This window comes from Perissodus microlepis, chromosome 23, assembly GCF_051167445.1.
Source record: "Perissodus microlepis isolate ML-2025 ecotype Zambia chromosome 23, ASM5116744v1, whole genome shotgun sequence".
Lineage (NCBI taxonomy): Eukaryota > Metazoa > Chordata > Actinopteri > Cichliformes > Cichlidae > Perissodus > Perissodus microlepis.
This window is the reverse complement of record NC_140482.1, coordinates 42,137,166-42,154,253: the sequence shown is the minus strand read 5'-3', so window position 1 is coordinate 42,154,253 and position 17,088 is coordinate 42,137,166. Positions and strand designations below refer to the sequence as shown.

At 45.0% G+C, this 17,088-nt stretch overlaps 1 protein-coding gene across 2 annotated transcripts in view; it reads right to left on the bottom strand.

Annotated features, from left to right (window-relative positions):
• Window positions 1-13,376: 13,376 nt before the first annotated feature.
• The window catches only part of arhgef18b (rho/rac guanine nucleotide exchange factor (GEF) 18b), a 37,697-nt gene continuing 33,985 nt past the window's right edge, over window positions 13,377-17,088 (bottom strand). For both annotated transcript variants that reach the window (XM_084920982.1, XM_084920984.1), the window contains one exon: window positions 13,377-16,880. In XM_084920982.1, the coding sequence (XP_084777108.1) occupies window positions 16,591-16,880 (290 nt within the window). In that variant the 3' untranslated portion in view covers window positions 13,377-16,590. The remainder of the gene's footprint in view (window positions 16,881-17,088) is intronic.

Genomic DNA, 17,088 nt, shown 5'->3' with positions numbered 1-17,088 from the left:
CACTATTTTCATCCCCTTCTGTTTTTCTTTCTGTTTTCTCCTCGCCTCGGCCTCAGTGGAGATGAAATGAGCTACCCTGACAATGCTTGAGAACGACAGATGGATGAAGACATCAGTGAGTGCGCCTGTGTCTGCCTGAGAGTGTCAGACACAAAGAGGGAGCTGGGAAAACAGATCGTCTGAAGCTTTTTCATTTTCTTAGCATTGAATTCTTGTCTGCATAGTTCTAAATGTCTAAAAGGTTGATAAAAAAAATCCAAAAGACTCTCTGTACACCAACATGTTCAGTCTTTGGCCTAACGCGAGTGACATAATGCAACAGCGTCGTTAAAATATTCCAAAGACGGACAAAGAAACTTCAAAGTGTGCTGCTAATTGGATGTAACAAAGAAAAATGTCCCTCTGCAGCCGTTGCATCGTGGCCGTAACGGGCCGTGTCCAGTCAAGCATGTGCACACGTTTGTGCCACTGTGGGTAAGAGATTCATCAAAAGGTTAATTTATGAATTTTTGGAAACAATGCAAAGGCGCATTAAAAATGAAACGGCCTCTCTGAAAGGAGACCTGGCACCATGAGCCGGTCGGTCAGTGGCTCCTATTGTGATGCTAACAGAACTTGCCGACAACACAATTAAACCACGGCGAATAAATAGACGTTTCAAAGTCCGCTGGACACAAAAGAACCTCAGACAGAGACACAAACACACACACTGGGAAAGGGGGATGGAAGGTTGGATGAGCTGTCATGACTGGATTGGAGGATATGTGGAGTCTCTGTTTATGTGTGTGTGGTTTTTGTGCACATATGCATTTATGCTTCATCCTCATGTGTGTCTGTGGTCGTGTGTTCGTGTGTGAAGCGGGGGGGTTGTTGTGAACCCGTAAGAAAAGGAGCAGTGAGGTGGAACGGACAGAGACGTTGCACTCTGCCTCACTCACCCAAATATTGGCATGCGTGCGCTGGCCTGAGACCCCCTCAGCTGGGGGCCGCGCCTGCTTTGGACAGGAACAAAAGGAGACGCCTTGATGACGCGTCGGCAGGAGGAAGCCCGATCGATGGATCAATAAAGGCCTTCTGGGCAGCTCAGATCTGAGCCGAGAGTAAAGGGGCTTTAATTCTGAATTTTAAACGCTACAGAGGGGAATAAATCAAGGCTATCGGTCTGCATCAAGATTCTTCAAGTGCTTAAATCTTCATCTTAAGATGCTTCAAGGCTTCCTATGATCTCGAGATATTAACGTGAACGGCTCCATTATAGCTCACCTGGTTTAGGTGGCCTGGGTTTGATGTCATTTCCTCTCACTCTCTCCCTGTTTTCCAGTCTACTGTCCGCTCTGTCCTGTCAAATAACATTTAAAGTGATCCCCCAACTTGCATACAAAGACTTGCAATACTTTATAAGAAAAGTTACAAATATGTGGTCCAAGTGCAGACGCACAGGGGAGTTTGCAGACTGCATGTCTGCATGTGTACGTTTGTCAGGGCTGAAAAAATCAGCAGGCGAGTCGAACTGCAGAAGGGAGGAAAGTTCCCTCCTTCGCTCTTACATAAGCCTCCCTGGTTGCACAGGCACAAATCAATCTTCATCAACCGATGCCCCGCCTCACCGTCTATCTCGTTTTACTACTGAGAAAATGACCACAAGCCTGTCCAGCCTGTAAGAGTATACAATTACCAAACAATGCTGTCCCCCGTCTCTGTGTCTGTGCCGTCTCTGCTACTGGTGTCAAATTTGTCCTTCTGTCTCCCCCTTGTTATCCCCCCCCCTCCCCTCCATAGCTGTGGGCATCTCTGCTGGCAGCCGCTCCACGGCTTCAGAGCTGGCTGGGTAAGCAAATGAGGAGTAAACAGAGTGTGAGACAGTTAGACAGCCAGTCAGACAGTCTAACCACTGGAGCGAATGCAGGGGTAGTCTCGTCTCTGCTTTCTGTGTGTGTGTGTGTGTGTGAGGGGCTCTGAGGAGCTGACAGGTCGGCTAGCACCAAGCAAGGCAGAACTGAATCTCCTGAGTTAAATGTGTGCTGGCAGCAGGCTGAGCCTTATGCAGAGTGTTGTGTGTTTGGAATTTAAAGTAAATATACATTAAAAAACAGGACATTTGATTTAACGATGTGAAATTTAGTCTTAAAACTAGAGGTGGTCCGATACCAGTACCGATATTGGTACCAATATGAAATGGGGAATGAAAACATGTACAGTGGAACCCCGACCTACGAAGACCCCATTTCACGAAAAATTCAAGTTACGAAGGTTGAACGGCAAGATTTCTGCCCGTGTTACGGCAAAATGCCCGAGTAACGAAATCTCTGATTGGCTGAGCCTACAATGCCCACAATGCCTTTCCACCTGAAACATGCACTATGAAAAACGTCTACAGCTGTTTGTACTTCAAAATCACAGTGATCATTATTGTTGTGAGTTAAAAGTATCGCTGTTATTGGTAATGGCTTGTTATTTACTTACTTGTTGTTTATTTAGTTTCTCCTACATTTAAGCTTTTATTACCTCCAGTCTGCAGCTTTGTGAAAGCTTTTATTTAATTGCATTTTTAGGTAGACTTTAATGAAATCCAATACAGGTGTTCTGCCATGACGTTCAGGAAGCCTGTAATCAGCTTTGTCCTCCAACGTTTCTATAAATGGAAAGAACAATAAAAAGTAAACACCTATGCGTGCAGTGTTGTTTGGCACCTTTAATTAAGATCTCAGTGACAAACACACATGCTGTGCAGCTGAACTTATGCATCCGTGACACTGAAAAACCTGCATTCACATGTATAAACATTTCACTCTGCGTCTGTTCCTGTAGACTTGTGCAACCTTTGACCCTCCCTCTCTCACTTTCTCTCCACCAGATTAATTTCTGAGTGTAGCAGGAGCTGTGGCTGTGAAGGAGAGAGAGGGAGATGTGAGCATTGTGATGGAAGCGTTCAGACTTGCTACAGAAATAGCTGTTTACACAATGCAATAATTACCCAGTAAACTGCAGGGGAACGAGGAGAGGAGGACACAGCCCATCAAAGCTTTCAGGTCTTTGATGGGCTTCATATATTTGCTTCCTTGCACTCAGACTCGAGCTCCACCAAACAAGCATCTTGCGTTTTACTGCTATTTGCCTGCAGATTCAAATTTCAAGTCGTCATGACGATAACGACCCCTGATTGTGGGTTGGTCCAGACTAAATGGTACTAAGTGCTGCACTTACTGCAAGTACAGTTTTGGGGTGCTGTATACATACTCAAGTATTTCCATTTCCTGCTTGTGCTTCTACTTGGCTCCGTATGGCAGGAAAATGTTACACTTTTTATTCCTCTACATTTATCTAACTGATGATCTATAAATAAAAAGTCAAAGTTTATTTATGTAGCACATTTAAAAGGCTGGTGTACATCAAAGTGCTTCACTTGAAACCGCAGTGCGGGCAGAACAAAGAACAAATAGTACAATTATACTTAAAACTGCATTAACATGAACGTCACACTAATTTGAAAAAAGCTAAGTTAAACTAGTGTGTTTTTAAACGGGATTTGAACGATTGAATTGATTCCGATGTACTGATGTCAACTGGGAGATTATTCCAGAGTCTAAGGGCGCAATGGCAAATGCACGGTCACCTCTGGTTTTTAAACGAGGCCTTGGTTGCATTAGGAGCAGTTGGCTGGAGGATCTTAGTGCTCTCTAAAAAAGATAGAAACATTTGTCCAGAGTTGCAGAGGCCCTGGAGCAAAACCTTAACTCTAACCGATCTTCTGACGAGGCGCGACGCAGGGTTCACCCTGGACACGTCAGCGAGCTGTTGCAGATATTTAAGAGTTTGGCTTCTGCAAAGCTGCCTTTATACGGCACTCATGCTGTTGGCACGTGCAGCAGAGTGACGGGTCCTCTGAGAGCTTCTTCAGTGGTTTAACTGCACAAAACAGCAAAACTGTGAGAAAAGTGCAAAAACTTTCATTGATGTTTTTCAGCTTTTCTCCTTTAAAAAATATGATTTCAAGCAAAGGTTCTGTATAAAATGGGATATTAACAAAATATTTGCCTGCCTCTCTAAAAAGAATAAATCAATAGAAGTATTTTATAGATTTTTCTCCTCCGCTTTGAAGACAAAGGTGGGAGGACCATGTGAAGTATGTGCGTTGGTAGAGGAGCGGTATGCAGTCACGTCACAAAGTCAACACGGGGACGATTTCATTCACAGGAAAAAACACACAATGGCTTCATCCGCCGATCGTAGCCGATGAGCAAAGACCGTGGGCAGAGCGGAGTCGAGCCAGCGGACATTCCAGGCAAGCCGGGCATTTTTGGATTCGTGTGGTACAAAAAGATGCCTTTCTCTTCCTCTACCAACTAAAAACACTCCAAAGCTCCTTCTTTTATCTCAGGCACTGAGATTTTATTTCATGTAATCGCCATTTCCTCATTAATAAAACAGAGACGAATTCCCAGTCGGCACGGAGCCAGGCTCAAGGAGGGGGTTGCTCAAGGTTGGGTTGGCATGGAAGGGGTTGATAGGTTGCCTGAGGTGACAAATTTATGCTCACACACATAAAAACACACACACAGCCTCTCCAATCAGAAGCCCCCTTTTGCTCAGAGATCAAAAGCATCATCCACAGCCTGATGAAGGCCTCGGAGCTGCAGCGTGGCAGATTTAAACCCGCCCTCTCTCACACACACGCCGCAGAAAGTCCCACCCAAACAGAACTATGAAAACAAACCACAAGTGTGCGTGCGCGCTCGAGGCGACCCCTTCTGCTGAGCCGTGTCTGGCTGACCACTCGGATGAGACGTGACACCGAGGATGAATAATACAATAGAGACACTCAGATGTGTCAGCAGCATCTGTCTGCGTCTGGGCCTGACGTGCGTCGTCCTCCCTCCTCATTCACAGCAGAGCGCAGAGGCTTACACAAAACTAATGAAGCAGACACGCTGCATTAACACACTCTCTCATGGATGTATGCACACATATAGAGACAGACAAACAAGTGTGAGTGCAGAAGGTGCCATGTGGCAGCTTCATGACCTGCATCTCATCTCAGACCCCTCGAATTCCCCCGAGAAGCTCGCTCTGCTTTTGATATACAAAGATGACTTTCTCAGTCAGGAGGAAAGTCAGGAGGAAAGGCCCGGCGGAGGCCGGCTGCTGCAAGCAAGCAAACCGCTGAATGATTCATGACAAATCTCACTGTAGCTGGGCGCGTTGTTCAAGGAGGAAACTGAACTGAGGAGGTTACGTTCAAAGAAGGCGATGACCCAGCTGCTGCTCTCTGATTGGTTACACACACCATTTCCCAAAGGGCCGAGGGGAGGAATAAAGAGCAGAAACGGCAGGGAGAGGTTTTCTTTATTAACAATAGAGCAGTCTGCCTTTGTGTGGAACAGGTTCGGGTGCAAGTTACAGTAGATGACCGAGCTGAGTGACAGTAAGGTGTGATCCTACTTAATGCAAATGACATTTTAATGGCCTGAAATAAGATCCATGGATCAAAAGAGACACTGTGTGTTTGGGTAGGTAAGATTTAAAGTGCACTGTTCATGTGTCTGCACGATGGAGAGTGGCTTCACAGCAGACAGTGTCGCCTCCGTTGCATCAGGTAAATTCAGAGGTGATGAAAACCTCAGGACACTCTTAACTGTGCTGGAGGTCAAGAGGCGAGTGGAAGATACTTGGTGGCGTCTGCCTGGAAACTGAACTTTGTCTTGTTTGTCTAATAGAAGTGAAGCTTATGGTTAAGTTAAGATCTGTAATCAGTCATCTGCCTGCTTTCCTGGGTGTTCAGCTGCTTTTGTTACCGGTGTCCCACGCTGTCAATCTCAATACCGACATCATTATTCTAGTCCAATCATCTTCACGCCCACCTTCTTTGAACCAATCAGGCGCCGCTTCTCATGGTTTAAATCTGTGCCCTCCATCGTTCACCCTTTCACCTCCTCCCCATCTCCACCATCAGCGTCTAGACTCCGGGTGGTCCTGCCTTAAACCCTGTCGTCACCATGATGGGCCATCAGAGTCGGATCTATAGTGACACGCTAGCACCACACAGCTGCAGACTTGTGGGTTGACCTTACACCTTCTGTTGAAATCAGTTTTCTGTGGAGGCCATTTAAGTACAGTAAACTCACTGTTCAAGAAACCAGTTTGACATGATCTCAGCTTTGTGACACGCAGGCGTCAGAAGACATGGCAGAGTGTTGCATTTAAACAACACGTAATCAATACTCGGGGATTCCAGCTGCGTTCCTGCTGTTTATGTCAAATTCCGACCCCACCATCCCAAATCGAGACTCATCAGACCGGGCGACTTTTTCCAAGCTTCTATTTTGTCTAATTCTGGTGAGCCTGAGGGAATTCAGTGTCCTGCTCTTAGCTGACAGGTGTGGTCTTCTGCGTTGTGCATTCAGAGATTCTCTTCTGCATATTTTGGCTGTGACGAGCGGTTATTAGAGTCACTGTTGCTTTCCTAACAGCTCCAACAGTCGGGAGATTCGCTTCTCACATCTGGCATCAACGAGGCATTTAAACCCAGAGGACCGCTGATCACGGATCGATGCTAGATTGTTTAAAGTAGCTGAAATCAGCTGCTCGTGATTTGAAATGGATGTTTAACACTTGCAGGAGAAACCACACTTTGATTGCTTTTCTTTTCAACATAGAAAGGAAACGTTTTAATGAACACATCTGCTAAATTTTCTTTTGCCTATAAAGAATAGGGAATACTTTTTAAGGTTGAAGTCAGCAGCAATGCGAGGCATGACTTAGCTAATGTTTAACTTTAGTATCCTGATCTAATCTTAGCCAAACTGCTTTTATTACCTGAAGCAAACTGTATACACCCACATGCAACTCCATCCCTCAAACATGGGTGCAGTGGCTGAACAGAAGGAACCAGCTCTGAATAAACATCACTCATAGCCGAACAGCTCAGGTGCTCGCAGGAACTGATATGCATGCATCTGGCTCCGAGACAGAGGCGTCATGTGTTATTAGGGCTGAGTTTGGGGGATTTTGCATTATTTCGAGTCTCAGGGCCCGTTCACACTTTTTCAGTCATGGTCTCAGCTTTGTGACAACTTTCCTCATTGGATTTGTAGATTTCTGGACCCAGAAGGATTCGTTTCTTAACTGCAGGGATGTAACTCTATAGAGGTAATTGCTGCAGTATTACTGAGTAATTATATAAACAGACTTTTAGCAACAAAATAATTTTTTCCTGCGTGCAGGAAATCCACCCGGCTTTGTCCTAGTCTGGTGTTTGCCGTTACAGCAGTTAGTGGCCTTTTGGTCTTTTGGCAGCGTCTGCCCGTCTCCACTCCCCCACTCCACCCGCCTTCCCCTCATCAGCAACAGCCGCCAGACAGCCAACCGATCCTGCCAGCTCCGGTGGGAGGCTGGCGACTGCTCCGTTCCAGCTCCTAAATCAGAGAGGCTGTGTTTAGATCCCCCGTGTAGAGCTGAGCTGCGCTCGCACCGGGAGCGCCGCTGTCTTCCAGGATGAACGAAGGACGATGCAATTATTCTCTCCTGTTTATCCTTCAGATTTACGAGCCTGTTTAAATCCTCACCTTCTAGTTACATTTATAAAAGACTATGAAACCAAACCCAGAGAGCTGCTTCTGAACGCCGAGACGTACTCAAAGAAAATCTCAAATAACACACCATCAGCAGGACACAGAGGCAGCTCATATAGACAAAGGAAACAGCTTTCGTTTGCTTTGATGGTCCGACTGGAGTGAAGTGCACCGCCTCAGGCTGCAATCTTCGAAACAACAAATCCTCACGCAGAGTTTAAGTGCACCATCAACAAAAGTGCATCTTGTTCACCTGATGTGTACCTGGTGAGAGAATCTCTCAGCTTGCTTTTATTCCCTTTTGATTCGTTGCACATCACTCTGTGTGCAGAAGGGTTCCTTCAGGCATTAAGGTTCCCTTTTACCCTACATATACATGCATGCAGCCATTTACTTGGAAACATGACACATGCTCTCCAGACTTTCAAAAACAACTTTGATAATGGCGAGAAACTTTTACACAAAGCCCCCGGGTCTTTCCAGGGAGAGACTTAGCTTTGCCCACATCTTCACATTCTGACATGAAGGAGGTTTTCCATGCTTGCTGCCAGGAGGCTAATTTGCCTTGGCACCACGAGCATTGGACTTAGGTACCAGAAAATGTGTTTGAATAAGTGCGTGTGTGCGCGTGTGTGTGGATGGGGGAAGTTCTTTTTAATTCTTTGAAATGCCACAGAGACCTCCCAGCCACCCGCATCAGCCCTGAACAACACTGCATCCTGAAGCACCGATGAAAAAAAGCTGCGAACAGAGAATCACCTTGTAAAATGTTGAAAGGCTCTTTATTGGCTATGAAACAACTGCAAACTGATCAGCTTTAAGAAGTGGGAACAACAGAATGCAGTTTGGCACCGACGTGATGGAAGAAAAGGCTTCAGTCACTGAATCACTCATTTCAGCTTATTCACAGAGCCCAGCATAGAGACTAACAATAAGACAACACAAAGATGAGCTCATCCAACAGATTTCCAAAGCACACCTGTTCAACTGCATGTTAGAGGAATAACATCCAATCAGCCAATCACATGGCAGCACCTCAGTGCACTGGGATATGTAGACTTGGGCCTGAAACTGCTGATCTGGGATTTTCCAAACAGAGAATCATCCGAAAACTGCTGAGAAAAAGAGAAAATATCCAAGCGAGCAAACAGCAGTTTATTGTTGCTGACCATGACCATGATCAAATCATCTCACGCTGCTTTCTTTAACATGAACTTAGCATGAATTCACTGTAGCCTCTAACAGAGCACCTTTGGGCTGTGGTGAAACAAGAGATTCAAAACTAATGTGCAGCAGCTGTGAGATGCTGTCAGCATGGAGCAAAGTCTCATTGGGACTCCTCGTTGAATCAATAACACAAAGAACGAAGTTCTGGGACCCGTCCCAGTACTAGCAGGGCGGATCTGGACGTCATGTTTTTGTGAGCGGGAGAAACCTTCAACCACGGTCTCATGTTTCACCCACTGAAACGTCCAGATGGCCAAATCCACATTTCTGAGTGAGTATCTAATAATGTGGCCGTCTCCCTGTACAACTCATCCACTTAACACACTGTATACTGCAATAGCTGCGCCCCTTTTACACACGCTCTCCTCTTATTCAGCTATTTATCAATAAGTGACTTATATGTATATAAGTCATGTATATATTGTGTCTATTGTGTTGTCTGTCTTTGTTACTGTTTCTGCTGGAGCACTGTAACCAAAATAATTTCTCCTAGGGATCAATAAAGTCTTCTGATTCTGATAAAAGCAATTAAACAACTACATGAGCACGACAAAAGCGCTGATCATCATTGGCTCTTTGATTTCCCCTGAAGCCTCTGACTAACTGTGACAACAGCAAATGTCAGGCTGAGCCGGGCAACGTGTTTTTCAGGTTCCACCTGATGCGCTGAACAGTCCAGGGGAACAAAAGACCCGGGGGCGCGGGAACGACTCCGCTCTGTTTGCTCTGAAGCCCGCCCCCCCCCTCATCCTTTTTAAAATGAAGCCCTTCTGATGATGCACAGACAAACTGACACCAACATCTGAACCAACCATCTAGATAAGTACTGCTTGTGGTCTCGCACTGTGCCCAAGCTTTAAATTACACGCACTGCTGTTACAGCGGTGTCAGTTTTCTCATCTAATCCTTGGTAAGATAGCAGGTGCATTTCAGACTAAACATTGTTTGTAGTCGAGCGCAAATTTGTCTTGGCGAAACTCAGACACGACAATATGAGACTCTAATGTTTACGCTCCTCTTCAACGGGCTGATCTGTGACAATGGGGGCCATTCATCACTTCCTCATATGGTGTAATCGGCACTCGGGCACACGGGAATAAAACTGGACCAACGAGACAGTCGCCGGGCTGTAGCTGACTGCAAAATGCAAATCCTGTGAGCACAAAGGGCGAGTCAGCACAGAGCACACTTCCTTTATAATCCATCGGAGCCTTTTCGATTCGCCTGAGGCGTCTCTTCTAGCAGAACAATAGACCTCCACCTGATCTGATTTCTACCTGCCATAACCTTTCACCATTTCCCCCGACACAGGGACCTTTGTTGATCCCAGATGAAGGATCAGATCAGGTTGAAGCAACAATGATTTTCATTCATCTGGAGCAAAACTTTGCTTATACACATCGTACTTTACAGCTCGTGAGAACACGTACAGGCACACAAGCTGTTTCAGGCCAGTGACCTTCACTGTTCTGCTCTTTATCACTGATAACAGTCAAAACTCAAAATACCGCATCCCCCACAAGCTTCCCTTTCCCAGAATGCACCACATCCTGCCAAGGTTATGTAGGCCAAATCTGAAGCAGCCTTGGCTGAGAGACATGTTTTACTGCTGGCTGTGTTCCTGTTATCACCTTGGGTGTTTGAAAAGAGGACAGAGAGTCTGCTTTGTGTCTTTGCAACAAGAGGATCCCTGTGTCAGCCAGGAGCGACGAAGAAGCCGTCAGATAAGCAGACATCTAGCACATTCCTTCATAGCATTAGATTCAAACACAGCGAGCGGGACAATGCTGAGGATGCAGGTTTAGAAACACTGCGGCTGACAAATGAAACGAAAAGGTCACGAGACGGTTTGGGAGAAAAGCTGAAAAATGTTTCGGCACAGTGGACCACAAACTGGTGTCAATGCTGGTAGATGTGCACATTTAAATGATAAGAAACCATTTCAGAAAAATGTTCCTCGATGTAAAATTGTGATCATCATCTATTGTACATAATATCACCACAAGACTCACAATCTGGAGAAATCTCTGTGTGCAGGAGACGAGGCTGAAAATGAATAACGGATGTCCCTCATTCCCTCAGGCACGACTCTGTCGCTGCATCCACAGATAAGCTTAAAGCAGGCACACGTGAACACGATCGTCACTGAGGAGGAAACCGTTCTGTGGTCAGAGGACTCAAAGTTGGAAATTCCTTTTAAAAACATGGACACCACGTCCTCCAGCCTAAAGACGAGAGACACCACCTGGTTTGTTATCAGCTCTCAGTTCAAACGCCTGCATCTCTGTGGTATGGGGGTGGATTAGTGCCTATGGAATTGACAGCTTGCACATCTGGAAAGGCACCATCAGTTCTGACAGGTATATGCAGGTTTTACAGCAACATGCACCAACATTATGACCACTGACGTGAAGAACACTGATTATCTCTTCATCGTGGCACCTGTTAGACAACTGTGATGGCCAGACGACTCTTGTGGGGCGCTCTGGGTCTGCAGCGGCCCAACGAAGGAACCAGATGAACCAGTGTGATGGCAAACCACACACCTCACCACCAGTAGATTCACTTTAGTTTGCTTTGCAGTCACTACTTTAATATATTCTACTTATTGTTCAATATTGTTTCTTTATTAAATGTATTTATTTTCCATCACACCTTGCAGTGTTTACATGGCGTGCACACATATTAACACTGGAAGGTCAAAGTTCTGTTTTTTATTAATGCATCTTTGTTTGAGTTACCTGCGGTTTGGCTTCTGCTGTCTGGCAAAGTGCTGGGAGAGCTGGAGAACCACTGACAGCCTAATTGGGTGAAACCACATGCTTCATTGCCTGGGGAGGGGGGTTTCATGTTTGTTTAATTGTTTTGTATTAGTCGGTTATATGGCAGCCATTTAGTTCCCCCCATGTGTCATTTGGTTTCGCTAAACCAGTATTTAAGTTCCCCCTGTGTCATTTCAGCAGGTCAGTGTCTTATGTTTGTTTGAGGTTTCGTTAATTGTTATTCTGAGTTTAGTTTATTGAGTTGACCTCTTTTATTGGTTTGCCTGTTTAAGTTTTTTGGCTTTGTTAAATATATTTTCATATTTTGGGGCCAATAAAACCCCTTTTTTTTTATTAAACACCTGTGTCCTTTATGCTTTACTGCTTGGTCCCTGACAACCAGCAACGGCTCACTGATGGGCCTGATTACCACCTACCTACTAAACCACTGCTGCAGACCATCAACAACCTTTCATGGAAACGGTTTTCCCTGAAGTCTGTGAACTATGTCAGCGGGATAATGTGCAATGCCTCAAAGGAAAATGGTTCAGGAATGTTTGAGGAGCACAGCGATGAGTTTGAGGTGTTGACTCGGCCTCCAAATTCCCCTGAGCTCAATCTAATCCAGCATCTGTGGGACGTGCTGGACAAACTAGCCCCGCCTCCCGATTTATGAGCGAATTTCTTTCTTAAAATGGTAAATTTTCCTCAACAATTTAAACATCGGATATGTTTTTCCCCAGTTATTTATGGGAGAGAAGACCTTAGAGCAGCTTGAGGGAAATTGTGAAGCTTCGTTTCTTTTATTATGAAAAAAATATTTTGCGTTGAAGAAAAGCTGATTTGTTTGTATATGTTCTCTTTGTTAGAAATCAATATGTGACAAAATGTGGGGACTCTCCACTTAAGATGATGTAATAATGCCACAGCGGCGGAGGAGAGGAGGTAAATTATTTTTTGAGTGATGACAACAAAAACATGACTCCAAGTAGCCATGATGACCTAACGGCTCATTCCAGCAAGCAGCGCACTGAACAACAACCACAGCGACACAGAGTCCATCAAACCAAGATTAGTCTCAGGGTTTTATGAGCCCGCAGGGATGTTCGTCTGCACGTCTGGGCTCTGCGGAGAATCTATTTGTTTAACTCTGCGGTGAGAACAGGCTCTGACTCCTGACTTCCTGCAAACAGCATTACATAAACCGCCTTCGAGCTGTGAATCAGTCGGGCTGAGATGGATTGGAGGCGCTGGATGAGAGAAGAGGGAAGAAACAGGGAGACAGGAATTGGGCAGAGCAGTGGAAGGACTGAGACAGAAACAAAGACATATTAAAGTGCAGCTTCCCTCCGCAGGGGAAGCAGCCTGGAAAAATAATTGTCGAGAGGAGACAGAGGAAAGCCACTAATGACAGCAGACAATAAAAACTGGCCGCTGCTGCAGCGTCTTCCCAGCCAGAATGACAATAAGGGAGGAGCTGGCAGCCCCGCTGTTAGCGATGTCCACCAAAGGATTGAACAGCCTCAACCGCAGCACCTGAATAGATCCTCGTCTGGGAATAGACTGTTATTAAGTCGTCTAAACACAGGGTCAATAACACCGCCACGGCACCTCCGAGACACTGGGAGATGGCACGGGTGCCAGCTAATTGGGTGGTCAGGATTATTTTGACGAGCAGTGAATAAAAGTGCGTATGAGTCAGAATTATACGCTGCACGTGCGCAGCCAGCCAGTAAACACACATTTAGTTGCGTGCTCGACTTTGGACTAAACAGCAATGATCCAAACGCGCGGCACAAAGAGGACAAACAAAAACAAATTATTTCAAGACTTTTTTATTACTAAATGTTTCTAATTCAGCAGTTTGTGTCCGCAGGTCATTCTAAAAGTCGCAAAGTGAATAAAATAAACGGTACAAAAAGGCATCAGTTTTGCTGTGTGCTACAAACGTCATTAGACTGCTTTACTAAACAAAAGTTCACATGACAACAAAGACGCATTCTGAACATTCATTTTCCCTTTCAAGTATGCTACTATCCAAAGTGACTAGTGTAAAGTTGGCAGAGGAAATAAAATAAGTATTTACACATTACAGGTCCAACAAATGCATTTCAAAATGTTTCCACACACACCGTCCACAGGGACGCCACTGACCGGCCTCCACATTGGAAAACAGAAACGAGACTACAGCGAAGCAACGTTTAAGACTCGAGTTGATCCACAAGGCAGCCTTCATCTCCCCGTTGAGGTTTCATTAAAGTCTCGGACCTGGAGCAGAAGCAAAGCACTCGAACACGAGCTGAAAACAGAAATACAGACTGAAGGAAACGTCCCGAAAAGTGTGACAAAGCTTAAGTGGCTTTTTCAGCGGAGATGATCTTCATGATCGAGTCTCACCTGTTAAGTAACCACCAGAGTAAGCTGGCTGATGAACCTGTGAACTTGCTTGTTGTGCCAAACTCGTGAGCGTCAGTCCATAAATACAAGAAACTCACACACTACATATCAGGTGAATAAAAATGTAAATAAGCCAATAATCATTTGTGACTAAAGCGATATTTGAGATGAGGCGGCAAATGAGCTGTAGCTCAGGCGGTAGAGCAGGTCATCTACTGATCGGAAGGCTGGTGGTTCGATTCCTGGCTTTACTACTAACCCCAATGCATCCATCGGTGTGAATGTTAGTTAGAAAGCACGACACAGAGCCCCGTCAGCTGAACGCCTCTTTGGTTTAACCAACTGAAACAAGTGGATCGTTTCATCCATGAACTCAGTGAAACTGCGACTAGTACCAGAGAGCCGACAGGCAGAGTACCGCCGCTGGTTAAATACCTTCGTTTACACAGCAAATGATGAACGATTGGGATTTCTGCCAAGACTGTATTCAGGGGGGTGAAACAGTACCAGATTGTACATACACATGTGTGTATTTTAAGTGTATATACAGAAATACACATAACGGACACCGTGTAGGAGGAGGGCGACCAGTATGTACAATAATATACATAATATACACAAAAACCTGCTCCAAGTCGAGCCTGTGATCACAGCTTCAGACACCAGCTCGTTTTGGATCAACAAACTCTGACACGCGTGCAGAGGAACAAACCACACCGTAGCTGTGCCTCCACAGCTGTCACAGCACCGCTCTTCTGTCAGGCAGGCACAGAGATTTAAGACAAGGCTGATGAAACGTCTTCAACAATAAATACAGAACACAGTCAACAGAAACTCAACCCTCAAACCTGAACGGGCTAAAATGTACCCAGCCAGGTTTTTTTCTTACAAACTGTAAAGTCATCCAAATGAGCTCGAGTGACAAAAACATTTCAAAAACAGATTAAAATTTCATTAAACCTAAAAAAAAAATAATAATAAGACTCACGTGGATTGAAATGGAAAATAAAGAACCTTTAAGCCGCTTCATTCCTGTGTGATCGTTTATCTCAAATTCTGATATTGGAAAAGCTGAATGTGACCTACAGCGCGTTTTTATGTCTGCGTCAAACAGACACTGTTGATTGACATTTTTCCTCCCCAGACAGACAGCAGAGGATACGGTTCTCCACTGTGTCCAGAGCATCTCTCTAGCTCTGTATATATGGAATATGTCGGGTGTATGCGTCCACTCAGAGAACCCGAGTTGCAATGTAACCAAATGCAGTCAAGAACCCCTGTGCAGCCTGTATATTCCATATATATGGAGCTGGACAGGTAGTCTCTTTACTCAGAGAACCGGGGTTATATTGTAACCAATTGTTCTATTTCACGATAAATTTGATACTTTTCAGTATCTCACATCCTCTCTCCTGAAACGGTTACGTTCCAATATGTTGTCTTATTTTTCTATTCAGGCTACTGACAAGAAAAGTAAAGCAGTTTAAAGATTGCTTTTAAAATAGCTTCCAGCATGAAATGTGCAGGACACCCACTCGAGCTCCACTAACAAATGTTTCATACAGATGTGACTCATAAAGTGATGATGGGGGGCAGGGAGGGGCTTCCTGCGGTGAGACAAACTCAGTAAAGTGGGGACCAACTCAGACATCTGCAATTAGCTTCCTGAATAAGTATAAGTGTGGGAAAATTATAGCCTTAAAATTAAAGCTGATGCTAATAAGTTTGTATTAGTTATGTTTCAGAGTCAGCAACAAACGGAGCGTAAAGATGGGAAAGACTAATTTTTATGAAACATTTATTTGTTGTTATTCAACACCCAGCGTTCGGGGGAAAGAGTTGAAACTATGTGACAAAGATTCCGAGTTTGTCTCACTCTGCATGACTTTCATTAGTTGCACAATTAGCCAAACTCCCCCTGGGTTGAAATGAAGTAACAGGACGCGACAGCTTAGACAAGATGGGTTTCATAAAAAGACGAAAAACCAAGGACGTGATCAATAAACACAATTAAGACAAAATGAAAGGAAGCGTCATCATTTTAACAGCTGTGCAGTCAGACAGTACAGTTTGTCTGTTCGTCCATCAGTCTGGGCTGAAGTATTTACACTGTGCAAATGAAACATCGAGCAGACAGTGTTAGAGTTTCTTTTACGTGGTTCCAGGTGCCGTAAGATCTCCGTCTCTTCACCGACTGTCCTGATTTCAACAACAGTTTCTCTTCCTCTCGGTCACATCCTGGTTCAGCTCTCACGGCTAATGTCTTTGGATCGCTAAAACTTCATTTACACCTTTTTTTCACACTCTGGAAGGAGCCTTTGTTTTCCCAAAGGTCTCTCCTTCATGATTCAGCCAATTAAGTTTAGATATAAAACTAAAACTTAAATAAAATAAGATTAAACGATTACACTAATACTGGCAGTTTAGGGCCAGATGAGGGTTATTAAAAACAAACGGCGTCTTTCTTTCCGTGTGAACCACTGCAGCCCTCCTCCCTGCAACAAACTTCACCAGCCTTACTGAAGCAATGCGTCTGCATTCACATGATCGCATGGAAGGTGCTCTTCGGAATGGGCCTTATGGTTTAATGGGGATGACAATCAATCCCTGGACTGGTTTTTTCCTCTATCGTAAGTTCAGAAGAAGATGACATCCTCCTTATTGAGGTCCTCCGTGGTGAACTTGTAGGGCGGCGGCAGGCTGTGGCTGAGCCCTTGAACCTGTGCGCTGGGATTGAGGCTCTGCGGCTGCACGGGGGAGTGGAACTGAAGAGCGCCGGTGCTCTGCGAGTGGGGAGGTATGATGGGAGGCTGCACGGAGGGTTGAGGATGGGACTGTGCAGGAGGCATGGGGGGCTTCTGAACATTTGGAGGGTGGGAGGCAGGCTGGATGTCTGGTCCAGCGTTGTCTAGAGAACTGGGCTGATCTGCAGGAAAGGCAATAAGAGAACAAAGAATTATTGCAAGTACAGTTATTCATAGCAGCTCGATGCAGTGGGGCTTACTCATACAGGAATGTAGTCACATAAAATCCTGCCAGAGCTTTTTTCTTTGTTAGCTGCAGCAGAGAGGACAGGATTAAAACGTCTGTGTCAGCAGCACAGCTTGATATTAATCATACATGAAACTGATAGG